The sequence below is a fragment of the Lagenorhynchus albirostris genome, chromosome X, assembly GCF_949774975.1.
Source record: "Lagenorhynchus albirostris chromosome X, mLagAlb1.1, whole genome shotgun sequence".
NCBI classification, from domain to species: Eukaryota; Metazoa; Chordata; class Mammalia; order Artiodactyla; family Delphinidae; genus Lagenorhynchus; species Lagenorhynchus albirostris.
The window spans coordinates 4,007,681-4,035,439 of record NC_083116.1 but is presented as its reverse complement, the minus strand read 5'-3'; the positions used below and the strand labels follow the sequence as shown (position 1 = coordinate 4,035,439).

Genomic DNA, 27,759 nt, shown 5'->3' with positions numbered 1-27,759 from the left:
TAATTCTTTGTTAGTGAACTTTGATATGCTTTGGGTAATGTTCAATACTTGTGTTATCCTCCACGTAGAGTTCCTGCACCATGTGGTATGTGGTGATATCTTTATCATATACCTTTTAGTTTGAAGGGGTATTATTTCATTGATCATGGCCTCTAGTACTAGGTTGAATGTAGAGACAATATCAGACATGGATATCCTGAAATTTATGTGCCTAATGTGTTATAGTAATTAGGAGAAGGTTTTCTGGGTTTTATTTTGTTTTATTTGCTACAGAGACTACATCATGTTAAAGAAGTTTCCTGCTATTCTTAGGTTTTGGAAAGCACTTTGTAAAAAACCATGTGTCTTTACCAAATGCTTTTGATCTCCCCATTGAGATGATTATTTAAATTAAATGTTTTCCTTATCTTCTTAGGGTGGGGGATCACACAGACGTATTTTCCTATCTTAAATCAGTCTTCTCTTCCTAAGACAAATCTTACTTGATTATGATGCATTATCCTATGATCATATATTATTTTACAGTTTTGTATCTATGTTCATAAGGGAGATAGCCTTTAAATTTCATTGTATGATCCGTTCTATCTCAGCTATGAAACCAAGGTTTATACGAGCCTTATAAGACGGGTTGGTAAGGTTTCTCTCATTTTTTATATTCTGAAACAGCTTGTGTGAGAGGGGGAATTATCTGTTCCTTGAACATTTTGTACAATATATCTCTAAAGCTATGTAGATCTAGGGCTTTCCTGTATGTGGAGCAGTGGACAAGGGTGAGTCTGATGACTGTTTTATTTCTGTAATAGTTACAGGCATTTGGATTTGTGAGATGGGCTAATTAATAATACCCATTTCTTCCCCTTCCGAGTTTGGAACCTATTTGTAGATACGTATGCATCAGAGAGACATAGATAAAGCTGACTGCAAGTTGTGACTTTAGATCTCTAGCCAAGCAGACTTGCTAATAATTCACCCCTGAATTTGCTCCACTCCTTACTACGTGGCAGATCAGAATTCATCATTCAGCTGGTAGGTTGATCCTGTGAAAAGTGAGTGGATCCGAAGGGGCTGGGTGAAGCATGCCCCACTGCTGCTTACAATTTTACCAAAGAAATCCCTGTCTCTTCCTGGCGAGAAGTGAGTGAGGCTAAATGTGTTTAAAAGTTAGACCAGAGAGAATTCCCTGGTGGTCCAGTGGTTAGGACTCCATGCTTCCACTGCAGGGGGCACGGGTTCAGTCCCTGGTTGGGGAACTAAGATCCTACATGCCACACAGCGCTGCCAAAAATAAAGTAAAATAAAATAAAAAGTTATACTAGAACAAGTAAGAGTCTCCCAAACAATTGGCCTTTTCAGGTTTTTCTCTGCAAAATTTAGCCATTTATATTATTTCCCCCAGCAGTATTCTCATTCTTCTTGGGCTTCAAGCTTATTGGCATACACTAATTCATAATATTATTTCGTTACTTTTTAAATTGCTATAGTATTTTTACTTTTCTCATTCATATTTTGCTTTAGTCTTGGCTCTTTTTTTTTCCTGATGTCTCCCATGGTTTATCTTGTAAATCTTTTAAAGTAATCATTTCTTGATTTTATAATTATTCTTTATTTTTGGTCTGTATTTCCTCATTTGTTTATTTATATCTATTTCCTCCTTTATGGTTTCTTTCACATTTAGTCTGTTGCCCTTCATTCTAGCTTGTTAAATTGAACACAAAGCTTATTTGTCTTCAATATACTTTTTTGAATTCTGATAAACGTATTCAGAGCAGCAATTTTCTCACAGAGTTCTGTGTTAGCTACAAGTCACAAATCTTGTCCTGCTAATTCATGTTAGGAGTATCTCATTTTTATTATTTCTCCTTTAATCCAAGGATTATTAGGTAGTATGATTTTAGTTTCTAAGCATGTTAGGTGTTTAAGCTATCCTTTAAAAGACCTAATTTTATTATAGTCAAACAACACAGTCTGTAGGATATTAACTCATTAAAGTTTTCTGAGACTTTCTTTGTAAACTTGTACATGGTAAACTTTTGAGACTGTTCCTTGAGTGCTTGAAAATAATGTGTATCCTCTACTTGTGGAGGGTAAGTTTTCTCTATACCAGTTTGTGCTTATTAATTCTATTATTCAGATCCTCTATCTTTGCTTTTTCTCTCCTTCTCCTTTGGTTTCTTGTTGCCTGGCATAATGATTTCCATCTCTTCCCCTTCACCCACCATAATTCTGATGAGGACCACACTTGGTCAGCAGTCAGTACCTCCTCTGCTGACTAATCTAGTTGGACAGTTGCCTGAGCCTAAAAACTTTTCCAGGTGTCCATCTGATGGCCCTAGGCTGAACCTTCACTGCGAAGTCCCGGAACATCTGCAAGAATTAGAAAAATGTATAGGTCTCTGGACCCCTAGTGAGTAGAGGGGAAATCCCCCTACATTTGTGCTTGTGGGGAGTAGAACTGAAACATTTGAGACTTCCCCCAGCTCGGAAATTTTTAATCACAGTTGATTCTGATCTTTCACACCTTTACTTTTACTATTATAATGTGAGATTTTAGTGAACAGAAAGTGGGAGGCTTTGCTCTCTATTCAGGCAGTGGACATGTAACAACGGCTCAGTAAATGCTTGGATGAGTGAGTGAATGATCACGTGAATAAACAAATAGGCACCCGTGAGAATACTGCTACTGGGAAGCACTAAATGTCAACTTTCACATCATCATCTATGATTATTGTGTTGAATAATCCTCATCTTGTTTAAATAAGCATTTCATTAAGACTAATACATATTTATACATGCCAGTAAGCCATTGGTGTTTCTTTCCTCTGATGTCCTTATTCATGTCCCTTTCCTTGGGCCTCTTTGTCCTTAATTTCTCTATCTGTATAAAGTAATTACTCTTTAATTGTGTGAAGGTCATACTGTATTATGTAAAATTACCTTTTGTTTGTCAAATGGATCAGTCTAAAATGGTACCCAGATTCCCATTTGTCTTTTGAGAAATGTGTTCATCATCTTTCTGGCATATAGACATCCTTAATTCTTTTCTAGTAAGCTATATTTTTTTCTTCATGGCTTATAGTTGATATGGTTTTTTAAACATATTATTGTTTGGAGCAAGTATTAGAGATTTGAAGGCACTGAGGCTTATTGTTCTCTCTTGTAAAATCTTTAGCAAGCTCTTCTGGTATTAGTGATATCTTTTTTTTTAATATTTCTTTTTTTTTAACATCTTTATTGGGGTATAATTGCTTTACAATGGTGTGTTAGTTTCTGCTTTATAACAAAGTGAATCAGTCATACTTAAACATGTGTTCCCATATGTCTTCCCTCTTGCGTCTCCCTCCCTCCCACCCTCCCTATCCCACCCCTCCAGGCGGTCACAAAGCACCGAGCCAATATCCCTGTGCCATGCGGCTGCTTCCCACTAGCTATCTACCTTACTACGTTTGTTAGTGTGTATATGCCCATGACTCTCTCTCGCCCTGTCACAGCTCACCCTTCCCCCTCCCCATAACCTCAAGTCCGTTCTCTAGGAGGTCTGCGTCTTTATTCCTGCCTTACCCCTAGGTTCTTCATGACATTTTTTTTTCTTAAATTCCATATATGTGTGTTAGCATATGGTATTTGTCTTTCTCTTTCTGACTTACTTCACTCTGTATGACAGACTCTAGGTCTATCCACCTCATTACAAATAGCTCAATTTCGTTTCTTTTTATGGCTGAGTAATATTCCATTGTATATATGTGCCACATCTTCTTTATCCATTCATCCGATGATGGGCACTTAGGTTGTTTCCATCTCCGGGCTATTGTAAATAGAGCTGCAATGAACATTTTGGTACATGACTCTTTGAATTTTGGTTTTCTCAGGGTATATGCCCAGTAGTGGGATTGCTGGGTCGTATGGTAGTTCTATTTGTAGTTTTTTAAGGAACCTCCATACTGTTCTCCATAGTGGCTGAACCAATTCACATTCCCACCAGCAGTGCAAGAGTGTTCCCTTTTCTCCACACCCCCTCCGGCATTTATTGTTTCTAGATTTTTTGATGATGGCCATTCTGACTGGTGTGAGATGATATCTCATTGTAGTTTTGATTTGCATTTCTCTAATGATGAATGATGTTGAGCATTCTTTCATGTGTTTGTTGGCAGTCTGTATATCTTCTTTGGAGAAATGTCTATTTAGGTCTTCTGCCCATGTTTGGATTGGGTTGTTTGTTTTTTTGTTATTGAGCTGCATGAGCTGCTTGTAAATTTTGGAGATTAATCCTTTGTCGGTTGCTTCATTTGCAAATATTTTCTCCCATTCTGAGGGTTGTCTTTTGGTCTTGTTTATGGTTTCCTTTGCTGTGCAAAAGCTTTGAAGTTTCATTAGGTCCCATTTGTTTATTTTTGTTTTTATTTCCATTACTCTAGGAGGTGGGTCAGAAAGGATCTTGCTGTGATTTAAGTCATAGAGTGTTCTGCCTATGTTTTCCTCTAAGAGTTTGATAGTTTCTGGCCTTACATTTAGGTCTTTAATCCATTTTGAGCTTATTTTTGTGTATGGTGTTAGGGAGTGATCTAATCTTATACTTTTACATGTAGCTGTCCAGTTTTCCCAGCACCACTTATTGAAGAGGCTGTCCTTTCTCCACTGTACATTACTGCCACCTTTATCAAAGATAAGGTGTCCGTATGTGCGTGGGTTTATCTCTGGGCTTTCTATCCTGTTCCATTGATCTATCTTTCTGTTTTTGTGCCAGTACCATACCGTCTTGATAACTGTAGCTTTGTAGTATAGTCTGAAGTCAGGAAGCCTGATTCCTCCAGTTCCTTCTTTCGTTCTCAAGATTGCTTTGGCTATTCGGGGTCTTTTGTGTTTCCATACAAATTGCAAAATTTTTTGTTCTAGTCCTGTGAAAAATGCCAGTGGTAGTTTGATAGGGATTGCATTGAATCTATAGATTGCTTTGGGTAGTAGAGTCATTTTCACAATGTTGATTCTTCCAATCCAAGAACATGGTATATCTCTCCATCTATTTGTATCATCTTTAATTTCTTTCATCAGTGTCTTGTAAGTTTCTGCATACAGGTCTTTTGTCTCCTTAGGTAGGTTTATTCCTAGATATTTTATTCTTTTTGTTGCAATGGTAAATGGGAGTGTTTTCTTGATTTCACTTTCAAATTTTTCATCATTAGTGTATAGGAATGCCAGAGATTTCTGTGCATTAATTTTGTATCCTGCCACTTTACCAAATTCATTGATTAGCTCTAGTAGTTTTCTGGTAGCATCTTTAGGATTCTCTATGTATAGGATCATGTCATCTGCAAACAGTGACAGCTTTACTTCTTCTTTTCCGATTTGGATTCCTTTTATTTCCTTTTCTTCTCGGATTGCTGTGGCTAAAACTTCCAAAACTATGTTGAATAAGAGTGGTGAGAGTGGGCAACCTTGTCTTGTTCCTGATCTTAGTGGAAATGCTTTCAGTTTTTCACCATTGAGGATGATGTTTGCTGTGGGCTTGTCATATATGGCCTTTATTATGTTGAGGAAAGTTCCCTCTATGCCTACTTTCTGTAGGGTTTTTATCATAAATGGGTGTTGAATTTTGTCAAAAGCTTTCTCTGCATCTATTGAGATGATCACATGGTTTTTCTCCTTCAATTTGTTAATATGGTTTATCACATTGATAGATTTGCGTATATTGAAGAATCCTTGCATTCCTGGGATAAACCCCACTTGATCATGGTGTATGATCCTTTTAATGTGCTGTTGGATTCTGTTTGCTAGTATTTTGTTGAGGATTTTTGCATCTATGTTCATCAGTGATATTGGCCTGTAGTTTTCTTTCTTTGTGACATCCTTGTCTGGTTTTGGTATCAAGGTGATGGTGGCCTCGTAGAAGGAGTTTGGGAGTGTTCCTCCCTCTGCTATATTTTGGAAGGGTTTGAGAAGGATAGGTGTTAGCTCTTCTCTAAATGTTTGATCGAATTCGCCTGTGAAGCCATCTGGTCCTGGGCTTTTGTTTGTTGGAAGATTTTTAATCACAGTTTCAATTTCAGTGCTTGTGATTGGTCTGTTCATATTTTCTATTTCTTCCTGATTCAGTCTTGGCAGGTTGTGCATTTCTAAGAATTTGTCCATTTCTTCCAGATTGTCCATTTTATTGGCATAGAGTTGCTTGTAGTAATCTCTCATGATCTCTTTTATTTCTGCAGTGTCAGTTGTTACCTCTCCTTTTTCATTTCTAATTCTATTGATTTGAGTCTTCTCCCTTTTTTTCTTGATGAGTCTGGCTAGTGGTTTATCTATTTTGTTTATCTTCTCAAAGAACCAGCCTTTAGTTTTATTGATCTTTGCTATTGTTTCCTTCATTTCTTTTTCATTTATTTCTGATCTGATTTTTATGATTTCTTTCCTTCTGCTAGCTTTGGGGTTTTTTTGTTGTTCTTTCTCTAATTGCTTGAGGTGCAAGGTTAGGTTGTTTATTCGAGATGTTTCCTGCTTCTTAAGGTGGGCTTGTATTGCTATAAACTTCCCCCTTAGAACTGCTTTTGCTGCATCCCACAGGTTTTGGGTCGTTGTGTCTCCATTGTCATTTGTTTCTAGGTATTTTTTGATTTCCTCTTTGATTTCTTCAGTGATCACTTCATTATTAAGTAGTGTATTGTTTAGCCTCCATGTGTTTGTATTTTTTACAGATCTTTTCCTGTAATTGATATCTAGTCTCATGGTGTTGTGGTCAGAAAAGATACTTGATACAATTTCAATTTTCTTAAATTTACCAAGACTTGATTTGTGACCCAAGATATGATCTATCCTGGAGAATGTTCCATGAGCACTTGAGAAAAATGTGTATTCTGTTGTTTTTGGATGGAGTGTCCTATAAATATCAATTAAGTCCATCTTGTTTAATGTATCATTTAAAGCTTGTGTTTCCTTATTTATTTTCATTTTGGATGATCTGTCCATGGGTGAAAGTGGGGTGTTTAAGCCCCCTACTATGAATGTGTTACTGTCCATTTCCCCTTTTATGGCTGTTAGTATTTGCCTTATGTATTGAGGTGCTCCTAGGTTGGGTGCATAAATATTTACAATTGTTATATCTTCTTCTTGGATCGATCCCTTGATCATTATGTAGTGTCCTTCTTTGTCTCTTTTAATAGTCCTTATTTTAAAGTCTATTTTGTCTGATATGAGAATTGCTACTCCAGCTTTCCTTTGGTTTCCATTTGCATGGAATATCTTTTTCCATCCCCTTACTTTCAATCTGTATGTGTCTCTAGGTCTGAAGTGGGTCTCTTGTAGACAGCATATATAAGGGTCTTGTTTTTGTATCCATTCAGCTAATCTGTGTCTTTTGGTGGGAGCATTTAGTCCATTTACATTTAAGGTAATTATCGATATGTATGTTCCTATTCCCATTTTCTAAATTGTTTTGGGTTCGTTATTATAGGTCTTTTCCTTCTCTTGTGTTTCTTGCCTAGAGAAGATCGTTTAGCATTTGTTGTAAAGCTGGTTTGGTGGTGCTGAACTCTCTCAGCTTTTGCTTGTCTGTAAAGGTTTTAATTTCTCCATCAAATCTGAATGAGATCCTTGCTGGGTAGAGTAGTCTTGGCTGCAGGTTTTTCTCCTTCATCACTTTCAGTATGTCCTGCCACTCCCTTCTGGCTTGTAGGGTTTCTGCTGAGAGATCAGCTGTTAACCTTATGGGGAGTCCCTTGTGTGTTATTTGTTGTTTTTCCCTTGCTGCTTTTAATATGCTTTCTTTGTATTTAATTTTTGACAGTTTGATTAATATGTGTCTTGGCGTATTTCTCCTTGGATTTATCCTGTATGGGACTCTCTGTGCTTCCTGGACTTGATTAACTATTTCCTTTCCCATATTAGGGAAGTTTTCAACTATAATCTCTTCAAATATTTTCTCAGTCCCTTTCTTTTTCTCTTCTTCTTCTGGAACCCCTATAATTCGAATGTTGGTGTGTTTAATGTTGCCCCAGAGGTCTCTGAGACTGTCCTCAGTTCTTTTCATTCTTTGTTCTTTATTCTGCTCTGCAGTAGTTATTTCCACTATTTTATCTTCCAGGTCACTTATCCGTTCTTCTGCCTCAGTTATTCTGCTATTGATCCCATCTAGAGTACTTTTAATTTCATTTATTGTGTTGTTCATCGTTGCTTGTTTCATCTTTATTTCTTCTAGGTCCTTGTTAACTGTTTCTTGCATTTTGTCCATTCTATTTCCAAGATTTCGGATCATCCTTACTATCATTATTCTGAATTCTTTTTCAGGTAGACTGGCTATTTCCTCTTCATTTGTTAGGTCTGGTGCATTTTTATCTTGCTCCTTCATCTGCTGTGTGTTTTTCTGTCTTCTCATTTTGCTTATCTTACTGTGTTTGGGGTCTCCTTTTTGCAGACTGCAGGTTCGTAGTTCCCGCTGTTTTTGATGTCTGTCTCCAGTGGCTAAGGTTGGTTTAGTGGGTTGTGTAGGCTTCCTGGTGGAGGGGACTAGTGCCTGTGTTGTGGTGGATGAGGCTGGATCTTGTCTCTCTAGTGGGCAGGTTCACGTCTGGTGGTGTGTTTTGGGGTGTCTGTGGCCTTATTATGATTTTAGGCAGCCTCTCTGCTAATGGGTGGGGTTGTGTTCCTGTTTTGCTAGTTGTTTGGCATAGGTTGTCCAGCACTGTGGCTTGCTGGTCGTTGAGTGAAGCTGGGTGCTGGTGTTAAGATGGAGGTCTCTGGGAGATTTTTGCCGTTTGATATTATGTGGAGCTGGGAGGTCTCTTGTGGACCAGTGTCCTGAAATTGGCTCTCCTACCTCAGAGGCAGAGCCCTGACTCCTGGCTGGAGCACCAAGCACCTTTCATCCACACGGCTCAGAATAAAAGGGAGAAAAAGTAGAGGGAATTAGTAGAAGTATGAGGAAAGAAAGAAGGAAAGGAGGGAAGGAAGGAAGGAAGGAAGGAAGGAAGAAAGAAAGAAAGAAGCAAAGAAGGAAAGAAGGCAAGAAGGAAAGAAAGGAGGGAGGGAAGGAGGAAGGAAGGAAGGAGGGAAAGAAGGAAAAACAGAAAGAAAGAAGATACAGTAAAAATAAAATAAAGTATAATAAAGTTATTGAATTAAAAAATTCTTATTTAGAAAAAAAAAAGGGACGGATAGAACCTTAGGACAGATGTTGGAAGCAAAGCTATACAGACAAAATCTTACACAGAAGCATACACATACACCCTCACTAAAAGAGGTAAAGGGGGAAAAATCATAAATCTTGCTGTCAGAGACCACCTCCTCAATTTGGGATGATTCGTTGTCTAAAGGAGGGAAGGAAGGAAGGAAAGAAAGAAAGAAAGAACGAAGGTAAAGTATAATAACGTTATTAAAATTAAAATTGATTATTAAGAAAAAAATTTTTTAAAAAAACCATGGACGGATAGAACCCTAGGACAAATGGTGGAAGCAAGACTATACAGACAAGATCTCACACAGAAGCATACACATACACACTCACAAAAAGAGGAAAAGGGGAAAAAAATCATAGATCTTGCCCTCGAAGCCCACCTCCTCAATTTGGGATGATTGGTTGTCTATTCAGGTATTCCACAGATGCAGGGTATATCAAGTTGATTGTGGAGCTTTAATCCGCTGCTTCTGAGGCTGCTGGGAGAGATTTCCCTTTCTCTTCTTTGTTCTCACAGCTCCCAGGGGCTCAGCTTTGGATTTGGCCCTGCCTCTGCGTGTAGGTCGCTGGAGGGCGTCTGTTTTGTGCTCAGACAGGACGGGGTTAAAGGAGCCGCTGATTCGGGGGCGCACTCAGGCCGGCGGGGAGGGAGGGGCACGGAGTGCGGGGCGGGCCTGCGGCGGCAAAGTCCGGCGTGACTTTGCACCAGCCTGAGGCCCGCCGTGCGTTCTCCCGGGGAAGTTGTCCCTGGATCCCGGGAACCTGGCAGTGGCGGGCTGCACAGGCTCCGCGCAAGAGGGGTGTGGAGAGTGGCCTGTGCTCGCACACAGGCTTCTTGGTGGCGGCAGCAGCAGCCTTAGCGTCTCCCGCCCGTCTCTGGGGTTCGCGCTTTTAGCCGCGGCTCGCGCCCGTCTCTGGAGCTCCTTTAAGCAGCGCTCTTAATCCCCTTTCCTCGCGCACCAGGAAACAAAGAGGGAAGAAAAAGTCTCTTGCCTCTTCGGCAGGTGCAGACTTTTCCCCGGACTCCCTCCCGGCTAGCCGTGGTGCACTAACCCCTGCAGGCTGTGTTCATGCCGCCAACCCCAGTCCTCTCCCTGCGCTCCGTCCGAAACCGAAACCCGAGCCTCAGAGCCTCAGCTCCCAGCCCCGCCCGCCCCGGCGGGTGAGCAGACAAGCCTCTCGGGCTGGTGAGTGCCGGTCGGCACCGATCCTCTGTGCGGGAATCTCCCCGCTTTGCCCTCCGCACCCCTGTGGCTGTGCTCTCCTCCGCGGCTTCGAAGCTCCCCCCTCCGCCTCCCGCAGTCTCCGCCCGCGAAGGGGCTTCCTAGTGTGTGGAAACTTTTCCTCCTTCACAGCTCCCTCCCACTGGTGCAGGTGCCGTCCCTATTCTTTTGTCTCTGTTTTTTCTTTTTTTCTTTTGCCCTACCCAGGTACGTGGGGAGTTTCTTGCCTTTTGGGAGGTCTGAGGTCTTCTGCCAGCCTTCAGTAGGTGTTCTGTAGGAGTTGTTCCACGTGTAGATGTATTTCTGGTGTATCTGTGGGGAGGAAGGTGATCTCCGCGTCTTACTCTTCCGCCATCTTCAAGGTCCCCCGAGGCTGTCTTTTCTCCACTGTATATTCTTGCCTCCTTTATCAAAGATAAGGTGACCATATGTGTGTGGGTTTATCTCTGGGCTTTCTATCCTGTTCCATTGGTCTATTTTTCTGTTTTTGCACCAGTGCCATGCTGTCTTGACTGTTGTAGCTTTGTAGTATAGTCTGAAGTCAGGGAGCCTGATTCCTCCAGCTTCGTTTTTCTTTCTCAAGATTGCTTTGGCTATTCAGGGTCTTTTGTGTTTCCATACAAATTGTAAATTTTTTTGTTCTAGTTCTGTGAAAAGCGCCAGTGGTAGTTTGATAGGGATTGCATTGAATCTGTAGATTGCTTTGGGTAGTAGAGTCATTTTCACAATGTTTATTCTTCCAATCCAAGAACATGGTATATCTCTCCATCTCTTTGTATCATCTTTAATTAATTTCATCAGTGTATTATAGTTTTCTGCATACAGGGCTTTTGTCTCCTTAGGTAGGTTTATTCCCAGATATTTTATGCTTTTTGTTGCAATGGTAAATGGGAGTGTTTTCTTGATTTCACTTTCAGATTTTTCATCATTAGTGTATAGGAATGCCAGAGATTTCTGTGCATTAATTTTGTATCCTGCTACTTTACTAAATTCATTGATTAGGTCTAGTAGTTTTCTGGTAGCATCTTTAGGATTCTCTGTGTATAGTATCATGTCATCTGCAAACAGTGACAGCTTTTCTTCTTCTTTTCCAATTTGGATTCCTTTTATTTCTTTTTCTTCTCTGATTGCTGTGGCTAAAACTTCCAGAACTATGTTGAATAAGAGTGGTGAGAGTGGGCAACCTTGTCTTGTTCCTGATCTTAGTGGAGATGGTTTCAGTTTTTCACCACTGAGGATGATGTTGGCTGTGGGTTTGTCATATATGGCCTTTATTATGTTGAGGTAAGTTCCCTCTGTGTCTACTTTCTGGAGGGTTTTTATTATAAATGGGTGTTGAATTTTGTCGAAAGCTTTCTCTGCATCTATTGAGCTGATCATATGGTTTTTCTCCTTCAATTTGTTAATATGGTGTATCACATTGATTGATTTGCGTATATTGAAGAATCCTTGCATTCCTGGGATAAACCCCACTTGATCATGGTGTATGATCCTTTTAATGTGCTGTTGGATTCTGTTTGCTAGTATTTTGTTGAGGATTTTTGCATCTATGTTCATCAGTGATATTGGCCTGTAGTTTTCTTTCTTTGTGGCTTCTTTGTCTGGTTTTGGTATCAGGGTGATGGTGGCCTTGTAGAATGAGTTTGGGAGTGTTCCTCCCTCTGCTATATTTTGGAAGAGTTTGAGAAGGATAGGTGTTAGCTCTTCTCTAAATGTTTGATAGAATTCGCCTGGGAAGCCCCCTGGTCCTGGGCTTCTGTTTGTTGGAAGATTTTTAATCACAGTTTCAATTTCAGTGCTTCTGATTAGTCTGTTAATATTTTGTTTCTTCCTCGTTCAGTCTCAGAAAGTTGTGCATTTCTAAGAATTTGTCCATTTCTTCCAGGTTGTCCATTTTATTGGCACACGGTTGCTTGTAGTAATCTCTAGCCAGACCCTGTTTATTTATGGACATTTAAGTTACTATTTCCATTCTTTCGTTGTTAGAAATAATATCACAACAGTAACTTCCTCACTTCCCCAATTGCTCTTGGTTTAATTTGTTTGTGGTCATATTTATTTTCAAATTTGATATAAGGTTAAAGACGAATGAGATTTTTGTGTTTAGCTAACGACGTAGGTTTAGAAAGGTCAGGGGGTAGTGCTCAGATCAGTCCCAGGAAGAAACTGCACCGTCAGAGCCACCTCGTTGGCATTGCTCCTGAAAACTTCCACTTGATCTTTCGGCTGGCAGCTTGCATGGCAGGGTGCTTTCAGAAACCGATCTTGAGAAACAGCATTATAATTTCTGTAAGGAAGTCACTGAGGGCCATACATGACACAGAGTCCTTGCTTTGAGTTCAGAGGAGAAACCTCTGTCGCATTTCTATTTGATGGATGGTGTGAATTCCGTAATTGACTCTTTTAGCAACTTAAAGCCCACAACTGGTTGATTCTATAGCACACCTTTAGCAAGTAAGTGCACAGGACTTGATGGCATGTCTTTTATGTACTAAGCTTATTCTTGGTTCCATCTGATGAGGTTTTTCCCCAACACGTCCCCTTTGTTCCAATTTTCTCACTTAATCTTTTATTATCTTGTTGGAGGTGCTTTGCGAATTGCCTCGGTATCCACTGGTGATTGGTTACAGGACACCCCCCTCCCCCCAGCAAATACCAAAATCTGGGGCGCTTAATTCTCCTTATATAAAATGGCGTTAGTATTTGTATAGAGCCTACGCACATCCTCCTGTGTACTTTACATTATCTCTAGATTATTTATAATACTTAATACAATGTCAATGCTATGTAGGTAGTTGTTGGCACTCTGCTAATTCAAGTTTTGTGTTTTGGAACTTTCTGGAACTTTTCCCCCAGTGTTTTTGATCCATGCTTAGTTGAATCTGTGGATGTGCAGCCTGCAGATAGGGAGGGCCGACTATGTTTCATGAGAAATGAATAAAAATATTTTATTTATCTCTTCATAGCGTGGTGTCTACTTCATAGGTACTCAATACATGTTGAATAAACGAGTTTTGCTAATTGTTTAACAGGATATGAGGAACTTGCGACTTGCTTATAAACAGGAAGAACAGAGTAAACTAGGGATATTTGATAACCTCAACAAACATGCATTTCCTCTTTCCAATGGGCAGGTACGTACACCAAAATAAATCTTTTTATGTGTGGGTCTAAATGCCTTCACAGAGGTGTAAAAATTTCATGTTTAACTGTTCTTTCTTCCAGAGGTTTCCTTTATCTGTTTTCTCTCTGTTGGTAACTAATATTAGAATATTTTAAATTTGTCAGTTCTGTGTAGGATGAAGAAAACTGCCAACTTGTTGCTTCAAAATTTACAGATTAAAGTAGGAATCTTAATACATTCAGCTCATAACTGAATGAAAAGCTTTAATAGCAGGCATATGACATAGCAAAGAAATGCTGACATATGTATTTTGTGGTTTTGTATCCAGACACTCTTTGCATTCAACTATAAAGAAAAATTTCCAGTGAATGGATGGAAAATTTATGATCCAGTATCTGAATATAAAAGACAGGTAAAGTGTGTTGCTTATCAATCGGGAAATAATAGGTTGAGCATGTTTTTCCTAAAAGGGTAGAAATGTAGTGGAGAAGAAACCTTTTGAAACAAGTTGTCCATGGGTGTAACTCACTTGGCTTGTGGGTTCTTCAGCTCTGGATGTCCGTTCTCCCCATACCAAACCTTTGGTTATGGCACTGTTTGTTCTTCCTTTTTCCAGAGTGCAAGTGGAGTACAGGGACGGGGGTTGACAAACCAAACCAGCCAGATGGTTTTTATTACATATTCTGGTAGCAAATTAATGAGTAAGGATCAAAACCAGTGGTTTAAGTTAGATTTTAAGTATATGGCATGGCTACATCAGTCTGATGAGGTGTTCCTATACCTAGAAGCTCTTTAGTGCATTGTTAGTTTGAAGATATTCCAACAAGACGTTATTTTCATGACATTTACTCTTTGCCTGCACCTTATATTTGGTATGGTGATTTTATATTCCTTATTTTAGACATTTTTAAGAACTTTCTGCTTCTCTAAATGACTTCCATGGGTATTTTTAAGAACAGCACTATGCTCATTTGTTATAGAAAACATGACAAGAAATGCATACGACTGGGATTCAAGTATACAATTTTCATGTTTTAGTATGTTTGGAAATTATGCTTCATTAGGTTTTTTTTTCATGAATTAGGTAGGAAATGGGTTATATCAAATAAATGTATATTTAAACTTTTAAGTAGCAATGAACAATGAATTACAAATGGATTTTAGTAGAAAATAAGAAATGGGGACTTCCCTAGCGGTCAAGTGGTTAAGACTCCACGCTTCCACTGCAGAGGGCTCGGGTTTGATCCCTGGTCGGGGAACTAAGATCCCACATGCCATGGCCAAAAAAATTAATAAATAAATTTTTGAAAAAAAAGAAAAGAAAAGAAGAAATGGATGTGGTTCATGCTTAGTACTTTTTGAAAGTGTAAAAGTGTGCTCCTCTCCACCCCCTGACTTTCCTCTGACACCCTGTAGGGCTTGCCAAATGAGAGTTGGAAAATATCCAAAGTAAACAGTAATTATGAGCTCTGTGACACCTACCCCGCCATCGTTGTCGTGCCAACTAGTGTAAAAGATGACGACCTTTCAAAAGTGGCAGCGTTTCGAGCAAAAGGCAGAATCCCAGTAAGTAATAAGCATTGTCATTTAGATATAAACGTGTACTGTATTCGATCTAATATGGAAAAAAGCAAGACAGAAAAAAATTAGTGAATCATCCTTGAGAAAATGCATTCTTTCTTAGATACTGAGTGCAAGGCTCTACCTATACTGGAAGGGGCACCATTGCAAAAGTAGACAGCAGCCAGCAGGGGGTGAAGTTTTTTAAACAACTTTGTTGATATATAAAAAACCTCCATGTGTTTAATGGATACAATCTGATGAGTTTGGATATATGTGTACACCCAGGATTCTATCACCACAGTGAAGCAGGGAGCGAACGATTTTGAGACCCGAGTTTGTGCTCTGGTATAACCCTGAGTCACTTGGCTGCTGGAGGAAAATGGGAGGTTTGGGGGCTTAGCTTTAGATTTCATTAAGAGACTGTATATTTACTTTGTCCTCATATGGCCACGTATGCCACTGTTGAGATCCAAAGGTGTTTTTAAATTAGGAAACAAAATAAAACTAGTCAATCAAATAGAAATGGGGCTTGATGTCAGTCATAGTTTGACTTAGTCTCTGGTTTTCTTAGAATCATAGAATTTTAAAGGTAGACGGGGATTCTTAGAGCTCATTTAGTCAGACTTCTTTCAGCCTGACCCAAACATTGAGTCCCAGGGCCACTATCACGCTGTCCTCAGGCTGACTCCTCCCCTTTGAGGAAAATATGCCGAAGCAGCTGTGCTTGAGAAGAGAACTTGTTTTCACTACCTGGTCATAGAGCACGTATTATTTTAGGACCGTACTAATATTTATGGCTTTCAAACACTAGGTGTTGTCATGGATTCATCCAGAAAGTCAGGCAACGATTACCCGTTGCAGCCAGCCACTTGTGGGTCCCAATGATAAACGCTGCAAGGAAGATGAGAAGTACTTGCAAACGATAATGGATGCTAATGCGCAGGCTCACAAACTCATCATCTTTGATGCCCGGCAAAACAAGGTCGCCAGCACCAACAAGGTACATTATTGATACTGCTGCAGAAGTTTTTCTCCTGTACTGTTTGTAAGTCATCATGCCATTCAAATAGCCCAGGGAAGGTGGACTCTTGCGGTGTAGCCCACAGCTGGGCCTCCTGGGTCCCTAGCCCTTGGGAATCCTGTCGTCTCATTGCCCCTCCACAATCCTGTCTGCTGAACTAATTAAGTAAAGACCCAGAAAGAGAATGATCGCCTAGAGAATCTAGTAAGTATTTTAATGAAAGGATCATGAGGCCCTTGGAAGTCCCTTTAACCTGTGAACTATGGTGATTGCTTGATTAATTCATATCTGCCTGAAGTTCTGTTAGATTGGAGTCAGCTATGTGAAACAAGGCAGATACACAAAGTTGCCATCCGCACCCAGCTCCCATCTGATCCCCACCAGCTGAAGAGGCCCAGGCTGTGCTGTCAAGCCTCCAGTACCCGCTTTCCAACGGGAAGGGCTCTGAACGGCGTCATTTCTGTTTCCTGCAAATGACTTGCTGAGAGTGTGGTCCTGCAGGCAGGCCTCTGGCAGTCAGAGTCCTGACCCCTCCACAAGGAGTCTCAGGTATGAGGATGGTGGCCACAGCCCTTACCATCCCATGCCTACCTGTAAGGTGATGCTCGGGTAATCAACATGCAGTGAGCATGTACTAGGGACAAGGTGCTGGGGGAAACACAGGACAGACGAGGCTGCATGTAGGAGGTCCCAGCTCGGTGTCCCGGGGGAGCTCGTGCCGCTGCGCGAGGCTTCACAGAGGAGGCGGCGTTTGAGCTGGCCCTGGGCGACCAGCGGGATGCGACGGGCAGGGCACTCTAGACAGCACGAGGCCGCTTCAGCGGTGCGCCAGAGCGTGCCATTCATGAGAATGGCAAGAAGGGGGGTGTCTGAGGGTTCCCCCGCCGTGTCCCCCTAAGCAGTGCTTCGGGGTCTGTTTCTCTTGGCAGCTTGTGCCCCTTCTTTGCTCACTGATGAGTCCATCGTTGACCACAGTCTCCAAAGAGCCAACGTCTTGCGCCCCCCATCTCACTCTCGGGAGGATTCCTTCCCTCTTACTTCAAAGAGCAAACAAGCCGTCAGGTGCGCCCATGGCCCTTGAGGCACGTGCCTGCCAAGCGGCCCCCACCGTGAGGCGGGGTGGCGGGGGGCGTGCAGCGTGCTCCGCGGGAGCGTGGAGGCAGCGTGGTTGTTTGCACCTGACCGTGGGCAGTTACTGCATCTCTCTAGACCACGATCCCCTCATCTGAACTGGGAGCGGCAGCACACCTCCTTCCTGGGGTGGATGTGAAGGTTGCATGGGTGCCTGTCCCAGAGAAAGCTTTCGGGTCAAGTTTGCCATCTCTGCTACTGACCCGGAGTGGACGGCCCCATTCTCTTGACTCTCATGACATCTCTGCCTTGGACCACCCCCTCTCTGTACCCTGGCCGGCTCAGCCTCCTTCACTGCTTCCTCTCCCTCTTCCCAACTGGCAGATGGCAGCACGCCTGGAACCCAGTCTGGGGTCCTCTTTTCTCCTTTGCCCAGTCTCACTGGGCCATCTCCTCCAGTGCCCTGATTCTCAACACTCCCTATGTGTTCAGTTTGCCACCCAAGTTTCTATCATGCTCTGATCCCTCCTGAGGTCCAGATGGGATTTCCATCCCGTCGTCTGGTTGGCATCCCCTCTTGGCTGTCTCCCAGGTAACAAAACCTCAGTGTATCCAGACCAGCCTAAGAGACAGGGTAGTGAGAACCCTCAGCTTTGTGTTCAGTTACATGTGGGGTTTCCTCCCTGCTCTGCCACTTAGTGCTCGATAGAACCCTGAGCAAGTTACTTAACCTCTCCAGAAGCCTCTTCTGTAACAGGGGAGCTGTCTCCCCTACAGTCTCTCATGTAGAGGGCTGCGTAAGGATTGAAATTGGGTGAGGAGAATGCACAGTGCCGGGTGTATCAGTATAGGATGCTGAGAGGCTAGCCCCACCCTGCCCCGGGGTCTGGCCTGGCACTGAGTGGTGGTGTCAGCTACTGAGTCGGGGAAGCTGGGAGAGGACCAGGGTGGGGAGAAAGATGGGCAGCGCGTGAGTTTCCTGAGGTGCTGAACCAATGACCACAAACTTGGCGGCTTAAAACAGCACACATTTATTCTCGCACAGTTCCGGCATCTGGCAGCACTGTGCTCCTTCTGAAGGCTTCCGGGGAGATCCATTCCCTGCGTTTTTGGGCTTCTGGTGGCTCCTCTGTGCACATGGCTACCGCCCTCCAGTCCCTGCCCCTGGCTTCCCACAGCCTCCCCCTCATTGTGTCTCTGGGTCTTCTCCCCGACTGGAACAAAGAGCTGCTGGCTGGTGGGCGGGGTCGTCTCTCAATGGAGGACCTGATGGTGAGTGGCATTGTATGTTAATTCAAAAGTCCAGACTCCATTATGGAGGGTTTCAAGTCAACTTTCTTCTTGAGAAAGTGAAGATGCAGGCAAGGAATTTCATTTTAACCTGTTGCAGTTGAGGAGCCTGTGTGGGGACAGTAAAGCTCTGGAGCTCAGAAAAAGGTCAGGTTGGAGGTCGAGTGGAGGTTGCAGCCTTGGAGGGGAGGGGATGAAGTTACCTAAGGAGCCTAGGCCACGTGGGCGGGGCCAGGCACCAGACCGCCTGAAATGCTGTCTGTGGAGGGTAAGAGAGGAACTCAGTGAAGGAAAGGGTGCTCCAGGTGGTCGGGAGGAGACCGCAGAGAAGAAGGGAGAGGTCCCAGATGCCAGGAGAGGAGGAGTGTCCAGGAGAGAACTAGGGGGAGGGGTGTCTTAGCTTGGACAGCTGTAACTAAATATCATAGGCTGGGTAGCTTATAAACAGCAATATTTATTTCTCAAAGCTCTGGAAGCTGGAAGTCTAAGATCAAGGCACCAGCAGATTCAGTGCGTGGTGAGAGCCCACTTCCTGGCTGTAGACAGCCCCGTTCTTGCTGTGTCCTCACACTGCCAGAGCAGAAAGGGGCAAGCTCTGTGCCGTCTCTTCTGGGAGGGGCACTAATCCCATCGTGAGGCCGCCTCCTTCATCACCTAATCTTTCCCAGAGGCCACACATTCTAACACCATCCCATCGGGAATTCAGGTTTCAACATGGGAATTTCGGGGGATTCAAACACTCAGTCTGCAATGTCTTGGGGGAGGTGTGTGGACTTCGGAGTCTGAGGGCATGGGAAACCTGTCCTGCCACTTGCTGCCTTTGGCCTTTGGGAGTTGCCAGCCCTCTCTGAGGCTTTGCTTTTCTCACCTGGGAATCCTCCCTGCTGCCTAGGATCGGCATCCTGGCGGGCCTTCACCAGGTGCTGAGCAGCTGGCTTGAAATCACGAACCCGAGTCCATCCTTCAGCTGCCTCCGTCCCAAGCGGTGTTAGGCTTTCTTCTCCCTGAGGGTTGAGGATGGCCCTGCCGCCACTGCTGCTATGACCTGATCCTTGGGGACTTGGGGGCCAGTGGGGAACAGTGTCCAAACATCGCTGGCTTCCTTCTGGAACCCTGCTTTGCCCCCATAGAGAGAGGCCTGGCCAGCAGGTTCGAGTCTTTCAGAACTTTCTGAGCCCCCTGCCCCTGTTCCTGCTGGGGTATAGGTGGGGCCCCTTCTCCCCCTCCTTCCCCCTCCTCTGTCTCCAGCCCTCCGGGCGCCTGCTCTCTGTCCTAGCACGGAGTAGGCACTCATGCCCTTTTTCTCCCATGAGCCCATTTTCTGATTGTCATTTGTCTTGTTTGGAGCTTTAGTAATCAGTTTCCAGGCAACAAACTGGCTTTAACTACATTCTCCTGGTTAACACCAGCCCTGAGCACGCACGCCCTCCGTGCTGAAGTGCTTTCTGGGTGTGGGGCCTCTGCCCCAGCCTCAGGTCTCCCTCAGGGGTCCCTGCCCAGCTCGGGGCTTTTCGAGGTAGGTGCTGGGAGAGGTTATAATACATCAGTGCCCGAGTATGGGGGGCGTGCACCGAGCCTTGCACGGATTAGCGTTCATTAAGATCGTTTATTTAGTTAGTATTTAATCCCCACAGTGAGCCCCTGGAGTCTTTCCGGTGAGAAAGCTGGGCGCAGAGAGATGGTGAGGACCCATAGCTACTTGAGTGGCAGACCTGGGATGACGAACCCACGCTCCGTGCCACCAAAGCCTGTGCCTTTAACCCCTCGGCCAGCAGTGTCTTCAGTGGGCACCGAGGATATCGTTTATGAAAACATCATCCTGCCACACAGGCAGGACCAAGCTCTAGGCTACTTTGGCCACAGTTTGTGTTCAGAGTGTTCTGTTGAGTGAGAGCGCCTCACGTCATCCTGTACCGGCCAGAGGACAGGCGCATCCAGACCCGATGACGACATTCTCTTCTTTCCCCGCCAGTCGTGTTTGCGGCTCCTGAGATCGAGCAGGTCCTCGGCCCCTGCTCCGCCCCCGGTGGCTGGGCTCCGGTCCCCCGGCATGGCTGTGGCATGGGCTCGGGGCACACTCCCCCACCCCCGCCTCCCTGCCCACCCACCCCAGGCCCACACCTGGGCCGCCGAGCAGGACCCCAGGCTCCGGCCCCGGGCCCCAGGCTCCTGCCAGGCTCCCTGCCTCTCCTGGGCCCTCCAGGGGCTGGGTCAGCCCTTTACAACTCTTTCTCTCCTGGATGGCCCTGCCCCACGCCCTTCGTCCTCGACCCTTCTGCACAGAACACACCCAGCCTCAGACGGGAACTGCCCCCCACCCCGTCCCTACCTCCACAGCCCGGAAACTAGGGTGGCCTCCCCGCTGCGTCCTCCCCCGACCCCCTGCCAGCTCAGCCCACCCTGCTCTTGTGCCCACTCCTTCCCGTGAAGTCTGTCCCAGCTGTGCAGATAAGCCCTCCCCGGAGTCCCCGTCCCCGTCCCCTCGCAGCTGGCTCCGCCGTTCCCCTACCCCCGTGCCCGTCTTGGCCTGGACTCTTCATGGTAAGGCCACCGAGTACCTGCTTGTCACGACCTCGCGAGCTTTTGACACAGTGAGTACCGTCTCCTTTTTGAAAGACTCTCTTCCCTTTTCTCTTTATCCTCCAGTCTTTGGCCGCTCTCCTCAGTCTCTTTTGCTCTGCATTCCCTAAGTGTCGGCTTTCCGCAGGCTCTGGACCTGACTGCTCTCCTCACCACACACGCCGTCCCTGAGCCCTGGACGCCGTCCCCAGAGCCACTGCCCTGCCCCTCTTCCGTGCTCCAGAGCTCTGTGTCCTGCTTCCGAGACAGTTCCACCACTCAAAGCCCAGGGCTCTGTTCCTCCTCCAGAAACCAGTCCACAGTTTACAGTTCAGTGCCTTCTAGTCTATTCACAGCGTTGTGAGACAGTCACCACTATCTCATTCCAGAACGCTTCCATAGCCCCAGATGGAAACCCTGTGCCCACTGGCCGTCGCCGCCCATCCTCCACTCTCCCCAACCCCTGTCCCCAACACCTGTCAACCACTAATTTACTTTCCATGTAGATTTCCTTCTTCTGGACACTTCATATAAATAGAGTCATACACTGTGTGGTTTTATGTGCCTGGCTGCTTTCGCTTGGCGTGATGTTTCTACGGTTCCTCCATACTGTAGCATGTATCAGTACTCCATGCCTTTGTGTGGCCGAAAAATAGTCCATTGTATGGATACAGCACAGTTTATCCGCTCATTCATTGATGGACATTTGCGTTGCTTCCACCTGATCCCTGTTGTGGATATTCCTGCTGTGATTTTTTGTGTACAAGTTTTCATGTGAATACCTGATTTTAGTTGTGCAGGAGTTGGAATTTCTGGACCAGATGGTAGTTCCATGTTTAACTTTTTGAGGAACCATCAGACTGTTTTCCACAGAGACTGTACAGTTTAAATTTCTACCAGCAATGTATTAGGGTTTCAATTTCTCTATATTCTCATAACAGATGTGTCTTGGATGTTGACTTCTGCAAAATATAAGCTAATTGTAGACCAGATTTTGTTATGAGATTACCAAGGGGTGAGCCGTATCCCCCTTTTTTGTTACATTTGCATTTTATTTTACTTAAATTACTTAAATAAATCTCACTGTTTGGGATTTACAAATTGTTTTATATAGAAGTTTTGTGGTAGTACAACTTTATTTTTTTAAATATTTATTTATTTATTTATATTTTTGGCTGCGTTGGGTCTTCGTTGCAGCACACGGGCTTTCTCTAGTTGCGGTGAGTGGGGGCTACTCTTTGTTGCAGTGCGCGGGCTTCTCATTGTGGTGGCTGATCTTGTTGCAGAGCACGTGCTCTAAGCGCGTGGGCTTCAGTAGTCGTGGTGCGTGGGTTTCAGTATCTGTGGCACATGGCTCAGTAGTTGTGGCTCGTGGGCTCTAGAGCACAGGCTCAGTAGTTGTGGCAAACAGGCTTACTTGCTCCGCGGCATGTGGGATCTTCCCGGACCAGGGCTCAAACCCATGTCCGCTGCATTGGCAGGTGGATTCTTAACCACTGCATCACCAGGGAAGTCCACAGTACAACTTTTTTATTCAGATATATGCTAGAACGTTTTAGAACCCAATTCGCCTTGTGTAAGATCCAGTTGTTAATCATTTTCAAAACTGATGATGGGTGATGGAAGATTGTTGTGGGTTGAACTGTGTTTCCATTAAAAAAAAAAATGTGTTGAAGCCCTAACTCCTGGCACCTGTGACTGTGGCCCTGATTTGAAATAGGGTCTTTGCAAATGTAATCAAGTTAAGACGAAGTCGTATGGAATTAGGATGGGTCCTAATCCAGTCTGACTGGTGTCCTTATAAGAAGAGATACAGACACAAGGAGAAGGCCATGTGAAGATGGGGCAGAGATTAACGTATCTATAAACCAGAAACACCTGGGGCCACCAGAAGCTGGAAGAGGCAAAGAAGGGTCCTCCCCAAGAGGGTTCTGAGGGAACACGGCCCTGCCAGTACCTTGATTTTGGACTTCCAGCCTCTAGAACTGAGAGAGGAGAAATTTTTGTCACTTTAAGCCACTCAGATTGTGGTACTCTGTTCCAACAGCCATGGGAAACTCATACAAGGATGTAGGAGGCTTATTATAAACAGATGAGTTTGTCGCTTCTTTAATGGTCTCTATCTGGTTAAAACTAGAAAGAACAGAAAAGTTAACTCAGATGAAGTGACATATATCTTTTGTTTTCACAGGCAAAGGGTGGGGGCTATGAAAGTGAAAGTGCATACCCAAACGCAGAACTCGTGTTCCTGGAGATCCACAACATTCACGTGATGAGAGAGTCGCTGCGAAAACTGAAGGAGATCGCGTACCCGGCCATCGAGGAGGCGCGGTGGCTGTCCAAAGTGGACGGGACGCACTGGCTGGAGTACATTCGGGTACAGAGAGGGCCCATCCTTTACGTGCTTTCTGCTTAAGATTTCTCTGCAGCTGGGCCATAAAGCTATCTGTCTGTCTGTCTGTCTGGATGGTTTCTTAGCATTGCAAATGAATGCATCTTTGCTGTGTACTTGGGCTTTCATAGTTTCCATGGGCAGCATCCAAACTGTGGTCTTTGTTGGGGGGGGCGGGTTGTGACATAACAGAAAGCAATAATGCTTGCCTCAGATCAGGTTTTTTGGTTTTTTTTGGGCGGTATGCGGGCCTCTCACCGTTGTGGCCTCCCCCGTTGCGGAGCACGGGCTCCGGACGCGCAGGCTCAGCGGCCATGGCTCACAGGGCCCAGCCGCTCCGCGGCATGCGGGATCCTCCCGGACCGGGGCATGAACCCGCGTCCCCTGCATCGGCAGGCAGACTCTCAACCACTGCGCCACCAGGGAAGCCCTCAGATCAGGTTTTTAAAGTACTTTGTGGCCCTTTGATAAAGGACCCTATTTACTACTGTAGTTTTTTTCTTAGTGTAAGTTTCTCTTTTTTCCCTCCAGATACTAATGTTTCCTAGTGATTCTTAAATTGATTGCATTCTTGTTTGGTTCATTGACCTGAACTTCCAGTGTTCTCCACAGAATTCTTTTTGCTGTAATAGAAATTAAATGTAGCCTGGTTTAATGTGCCTTCTTTTCTGAAGATGCTTCTTGCTGGGGCAGTAAGAATTGCTGATAAAATAGAATCTGGGAAAACCTCGGTGGTGGTGCACTGCAGCGACGGTTGGGACCGAACATCCCAGCTGACGTCTCTGGCCATGCTGATGTTGGACAGTTATTACCGCACCATTAAAGGATTCGAGGCTCTCATAGAAAAGGAGTGGATAAGCTTTGGACATAGGTTTGCACTGGTAAGTTGAGACAGTGAGGTGCACGCTTCATTATTTTGCTATATCATATGCATATTTGTATCACACATCACACACACACACACACACACGAGACGGCTTTGTGCTCTGTGTGAGACCTGAATTGCCATAAGAGAATGCCATGGACCTCAGCATTGTATGTTCCTGGCAGGGCAATCTTTTTTTTTTTTTCCACGTAGGTATGCCTTTATTTTTGTAAAGAATTAAGGTAAAATTCATGTAACATAGAATTAACCATCTTAAAGTATATAGTTCCACGGCATTTAGTGCATTCAGTGCTGTGCAACCACCATCTCTATCTAGTTCCAAAACATTTCATCACCCCCAAAAGGACACCCTGTACACATTAAGTAGTCACGCCTCATTTCCCTCTTCCCACCAGCCCCTGGAGACCACTAATGTGCTTTCCATCTCCCTGACATAAGTGGACTCACACAATATTTGTCTCGCTGCGACAGGCTTATTTCACTAAGCACAATGTTCTCAAGGTTTATGCATCTTATAGAACCTATCAAATTTTATCAGTAATTCCTTTTCATGGCTGAGTGGTATTCCATTGTGTGGATATACTGCATTTTGTTTATCCATTCACCTGTTGGTGGACACTTGGGTTATTTCCATCTGTTGGTGATTGTGAATAATGCTGCTGTGAACATTGGTGTACCAGATTTTGCCATACAAAGTACCATAAGACTGGGTGGCTTAAACAACAGAAATTTATTGTCTCATCATTCTGGGGGCTGGAAGTCCAAGATCAAGGTTCTGACAGGGTTGGTTTCTCCTGATGGCTCTCTCCTTGGCTTGCAGACAGCTGCCTTCTTGCTGTGTCCTCACATGGCCTTTCCTCTGTGCGCACACATCCCTGGTGTCTCTCTGTGTCCAGACTTCCTCTTCTTATAAGAACATGAGTCAGACTGGAACAGCCTCATTTCAACTTAAGGCCTTTAAGGATGTGATTCTCTCCCAATGCACTCACATTCTGTGGTACTGAGGGTTAGGACTTCAACAGTGCTGGACACACAGTGGTGCTCAGTTACATGTATCCTCCAGTTTTAATCTTCTAGTGACCTTGCGAGGCAGATGCTACCATGGATAGATGGGGAAACTGAGTATGAGCTACCTGCCAAGGTCACCCAGCTATTGAGGGTACAGCCAACCTTCAGGCAGGGGTTTCAAGCCTGCAGTCACTCACCCACTGGGTCTGTCTACTATTCCTTCCCTCGAGTTTCTGTGGATGAGCTCCTACCTGAAGCCAATTTCTCTCCTTGCCCACCTGTCCCGTCATCCGGCTCATGGGTGGTTCCTGCCTCCATCTCCCCTCTCCCCTTGATCGTTTCCATTGACAGAAACGTGCTGTTACTTATCCCATCCTAAAACCCAACCCTCTTGACTGTACTTCCCCCTCCAGGTGTCACCCTGAACATCTGCTCCCCACTACAACAAATCTGCACAAAACTAGTCTGTTCTGGCTCTCACTGTTTCTCTCCTTCTGGTCTCTCTTGAACCCGCTTCAGCCAGGCTTCCTCCTCACGCCCCTGCACCTTCGCCCTGCCACTGCTCTTGTCACAGTCACCAATGGCTGCCACTCTGCCAAGTGCTTCTCCTATTTGGCCTGAGCATTTGATACTGGTCATTGCTCCCTTCTTCTGCAAACACTTTCTTCCCTTGGCTTCTAGGTGGCTGCAACCTTCTGAATTTCCTCCTACCTTCTGGTCCTCCCTCTCTCCCCAACTTCTTCTTATTTTTTTAAACACCTTTATTGGAGTATAATTGCTACAATGGTGTGTTGGTTTCTGCTGTATCACAAAGTGATTCAGTTATACATATAAAAACATCCCCATGTCTCCTCCCTCTTGCACCTCCCTCCCTCCCACCCTACCTATCCCACCCCTCTAGGTGGTCACAAAACACCGAGCTGACCTCCCTGTGCTATGTGGCTGCTTCCCACTAGCTATCGATTTTACATTTGATAGTGTTTATAAGTCAATGCCACTCTCTCACTTCGTCCCAGCTTACCCTTCCCCCTCCTCGTGTCCTTAACTCCATTCTCTACCTCTGCGTCTTTATTCCTGTTCTGTCCTGAGGTTCTTCAGAAGCATTATTATTATCTTTAGATTCCATATATATGTGTTAGCATGCGGTATTTGTTTTTCTGACTTACTTCACTCTGTACAACAGACTCTAGGTCCATCCACCTCACTACAAATAACTCAATTTCACTTTTCATGGCTGAGTAATATTCCATTGAATATATGTGCCACATCTTCTTTATCCATTCATCTGTTGATGGACACTTCAGTTGCTTCCATGTCCTGGCTCTTGTAAACAGTGCTGCAGTGAACATTGCGGTACATATCTCTTTTTGAATTATGGTTTTCTCAGGGATTATGCCCAGTAGTGGGATTGCTGGGTCGTAGCGTAGTTCCGTTTTTAGTTTTTTAAGGAAGCGCCATACTGCTCTCTATAGTGGTTCTACCAATATACATTCCCACCAACAGTGCAAGAGGGTTCCCTTTCCTCCATACCCTCTCCAGCATTTATTGTTTCTAGATTTTTTGATGATGGCCATTCTGACCGGTGTGAGGTGATACCTCATTGTAGTTTTGATTTGCATTTCTCTGATGATTAGTGATGTTGAGCATCCTTTCACGTGTTTGTTGGCAATCTGTATATCTTCTTTGGAGAAATGTGTCGTTAGGTCTTTAGTCCATTTTTGGATTGGGTTGTTTGCATTTTTGCTACTGAGCTGCTTGTATATTTTGGAGATTAATCCTTTGTCAGTTGCTTCGTTTGCAAATAGTTTCTCCCATTCTGAGGGTTGTCTTTTGGTCTTGTTTATGGTTTCCTTTGCTGTGCAAAAGCTTTGAAGTTTCATTAGGTCCCATTTGTTTATTTTTGGTTTTATTTCCATTTGTCTAGGAGGTGGGTCAAAAAGGATCTTGCTGTGATTTATGTCATAGAGTGTTCTGCCTATGTTTTCCTCTAAGAGTTTGATAGTGTCTGGCCTTACATTTAGGTCTTTAATCCATTTTGAGCTTATTTTTGTGTATGGTGTTAGGAAGTGTTCTAATTTCATTTTTTTACATGTAGCTGTCCAGTTTTCCCAGCACCACTTATGGAAGAGGCTGTCTTTTCTCCACTGTATATTCTTGCTTCCTTTATCAAAGATAAGGTGACCATACATGCATGGGTTTATCTCTGGGCTTTCTATCCTGTTCCATTGATCTATCTTTCTGTTTTTGTGCCAGTACCATACTGTCTTGATTACTGTAGCTTTGTAGTATAGTCTGAAGTCAGGAAGCCTGATTCCTCCAGCTCCATTTTTCTTTCTCAAGGTTGCTTTGGCTATTCGGGGTCTTTTGTGTTTCCATATAAATTGTAAAATTTTTTGTTCTAGTTCTGTGAAAAATGCCGTTGGTAGGTTTTTTTTTTTTAAACAAATTTATTTATTTTATTTATTTAT

At 44.1% G+C, this 27,759-nt stretch overlaps 1 protein-coding gene across 4 annotated transcripts in view; it reads left to right on the top strand.

The window, feature by feature from the left end:
* The window catches only part of MTMR1 (myotubularin related protein 1), a 95,707-nt gene that overhangs the window by 44,914 nt on the left and 23,034 nt on the right, over positions 1 to 27,759 (top strand). For all 4 annotated transcript variants that reach the window (XM_060138448.1, XM_060138447.1, XM_060138446.1 and 1 more), the window contains 6 exons: positions 13,410 to 13,511; positions 13,830 to 13,913; positions 14,918 to 15,067; positions 15,876 to 16,064; positions 23,197 to 23,382; positions 24,072 to 24,278. In XM_060138448.1, coding sequence (XP_059994431.1) covers positions 13,410 to 13,511; positions 13,830 to 13,913; positions 14,918 to 15,067; positions 15,876 to 16,064; positions 23,197 to 23,382; positions 24,072 to 24,278 — 918 coding nt within the window. The remainder of the gene's footprint in view (positions 1 to 13,409; positions 13,512 to 13,829; positions 13,914 to 14,917; positions 15,068 to 15,875; positions 16,065 to 23,196; positions 23,383 to 24,071; positions 24,279 to 27,759) is intronic.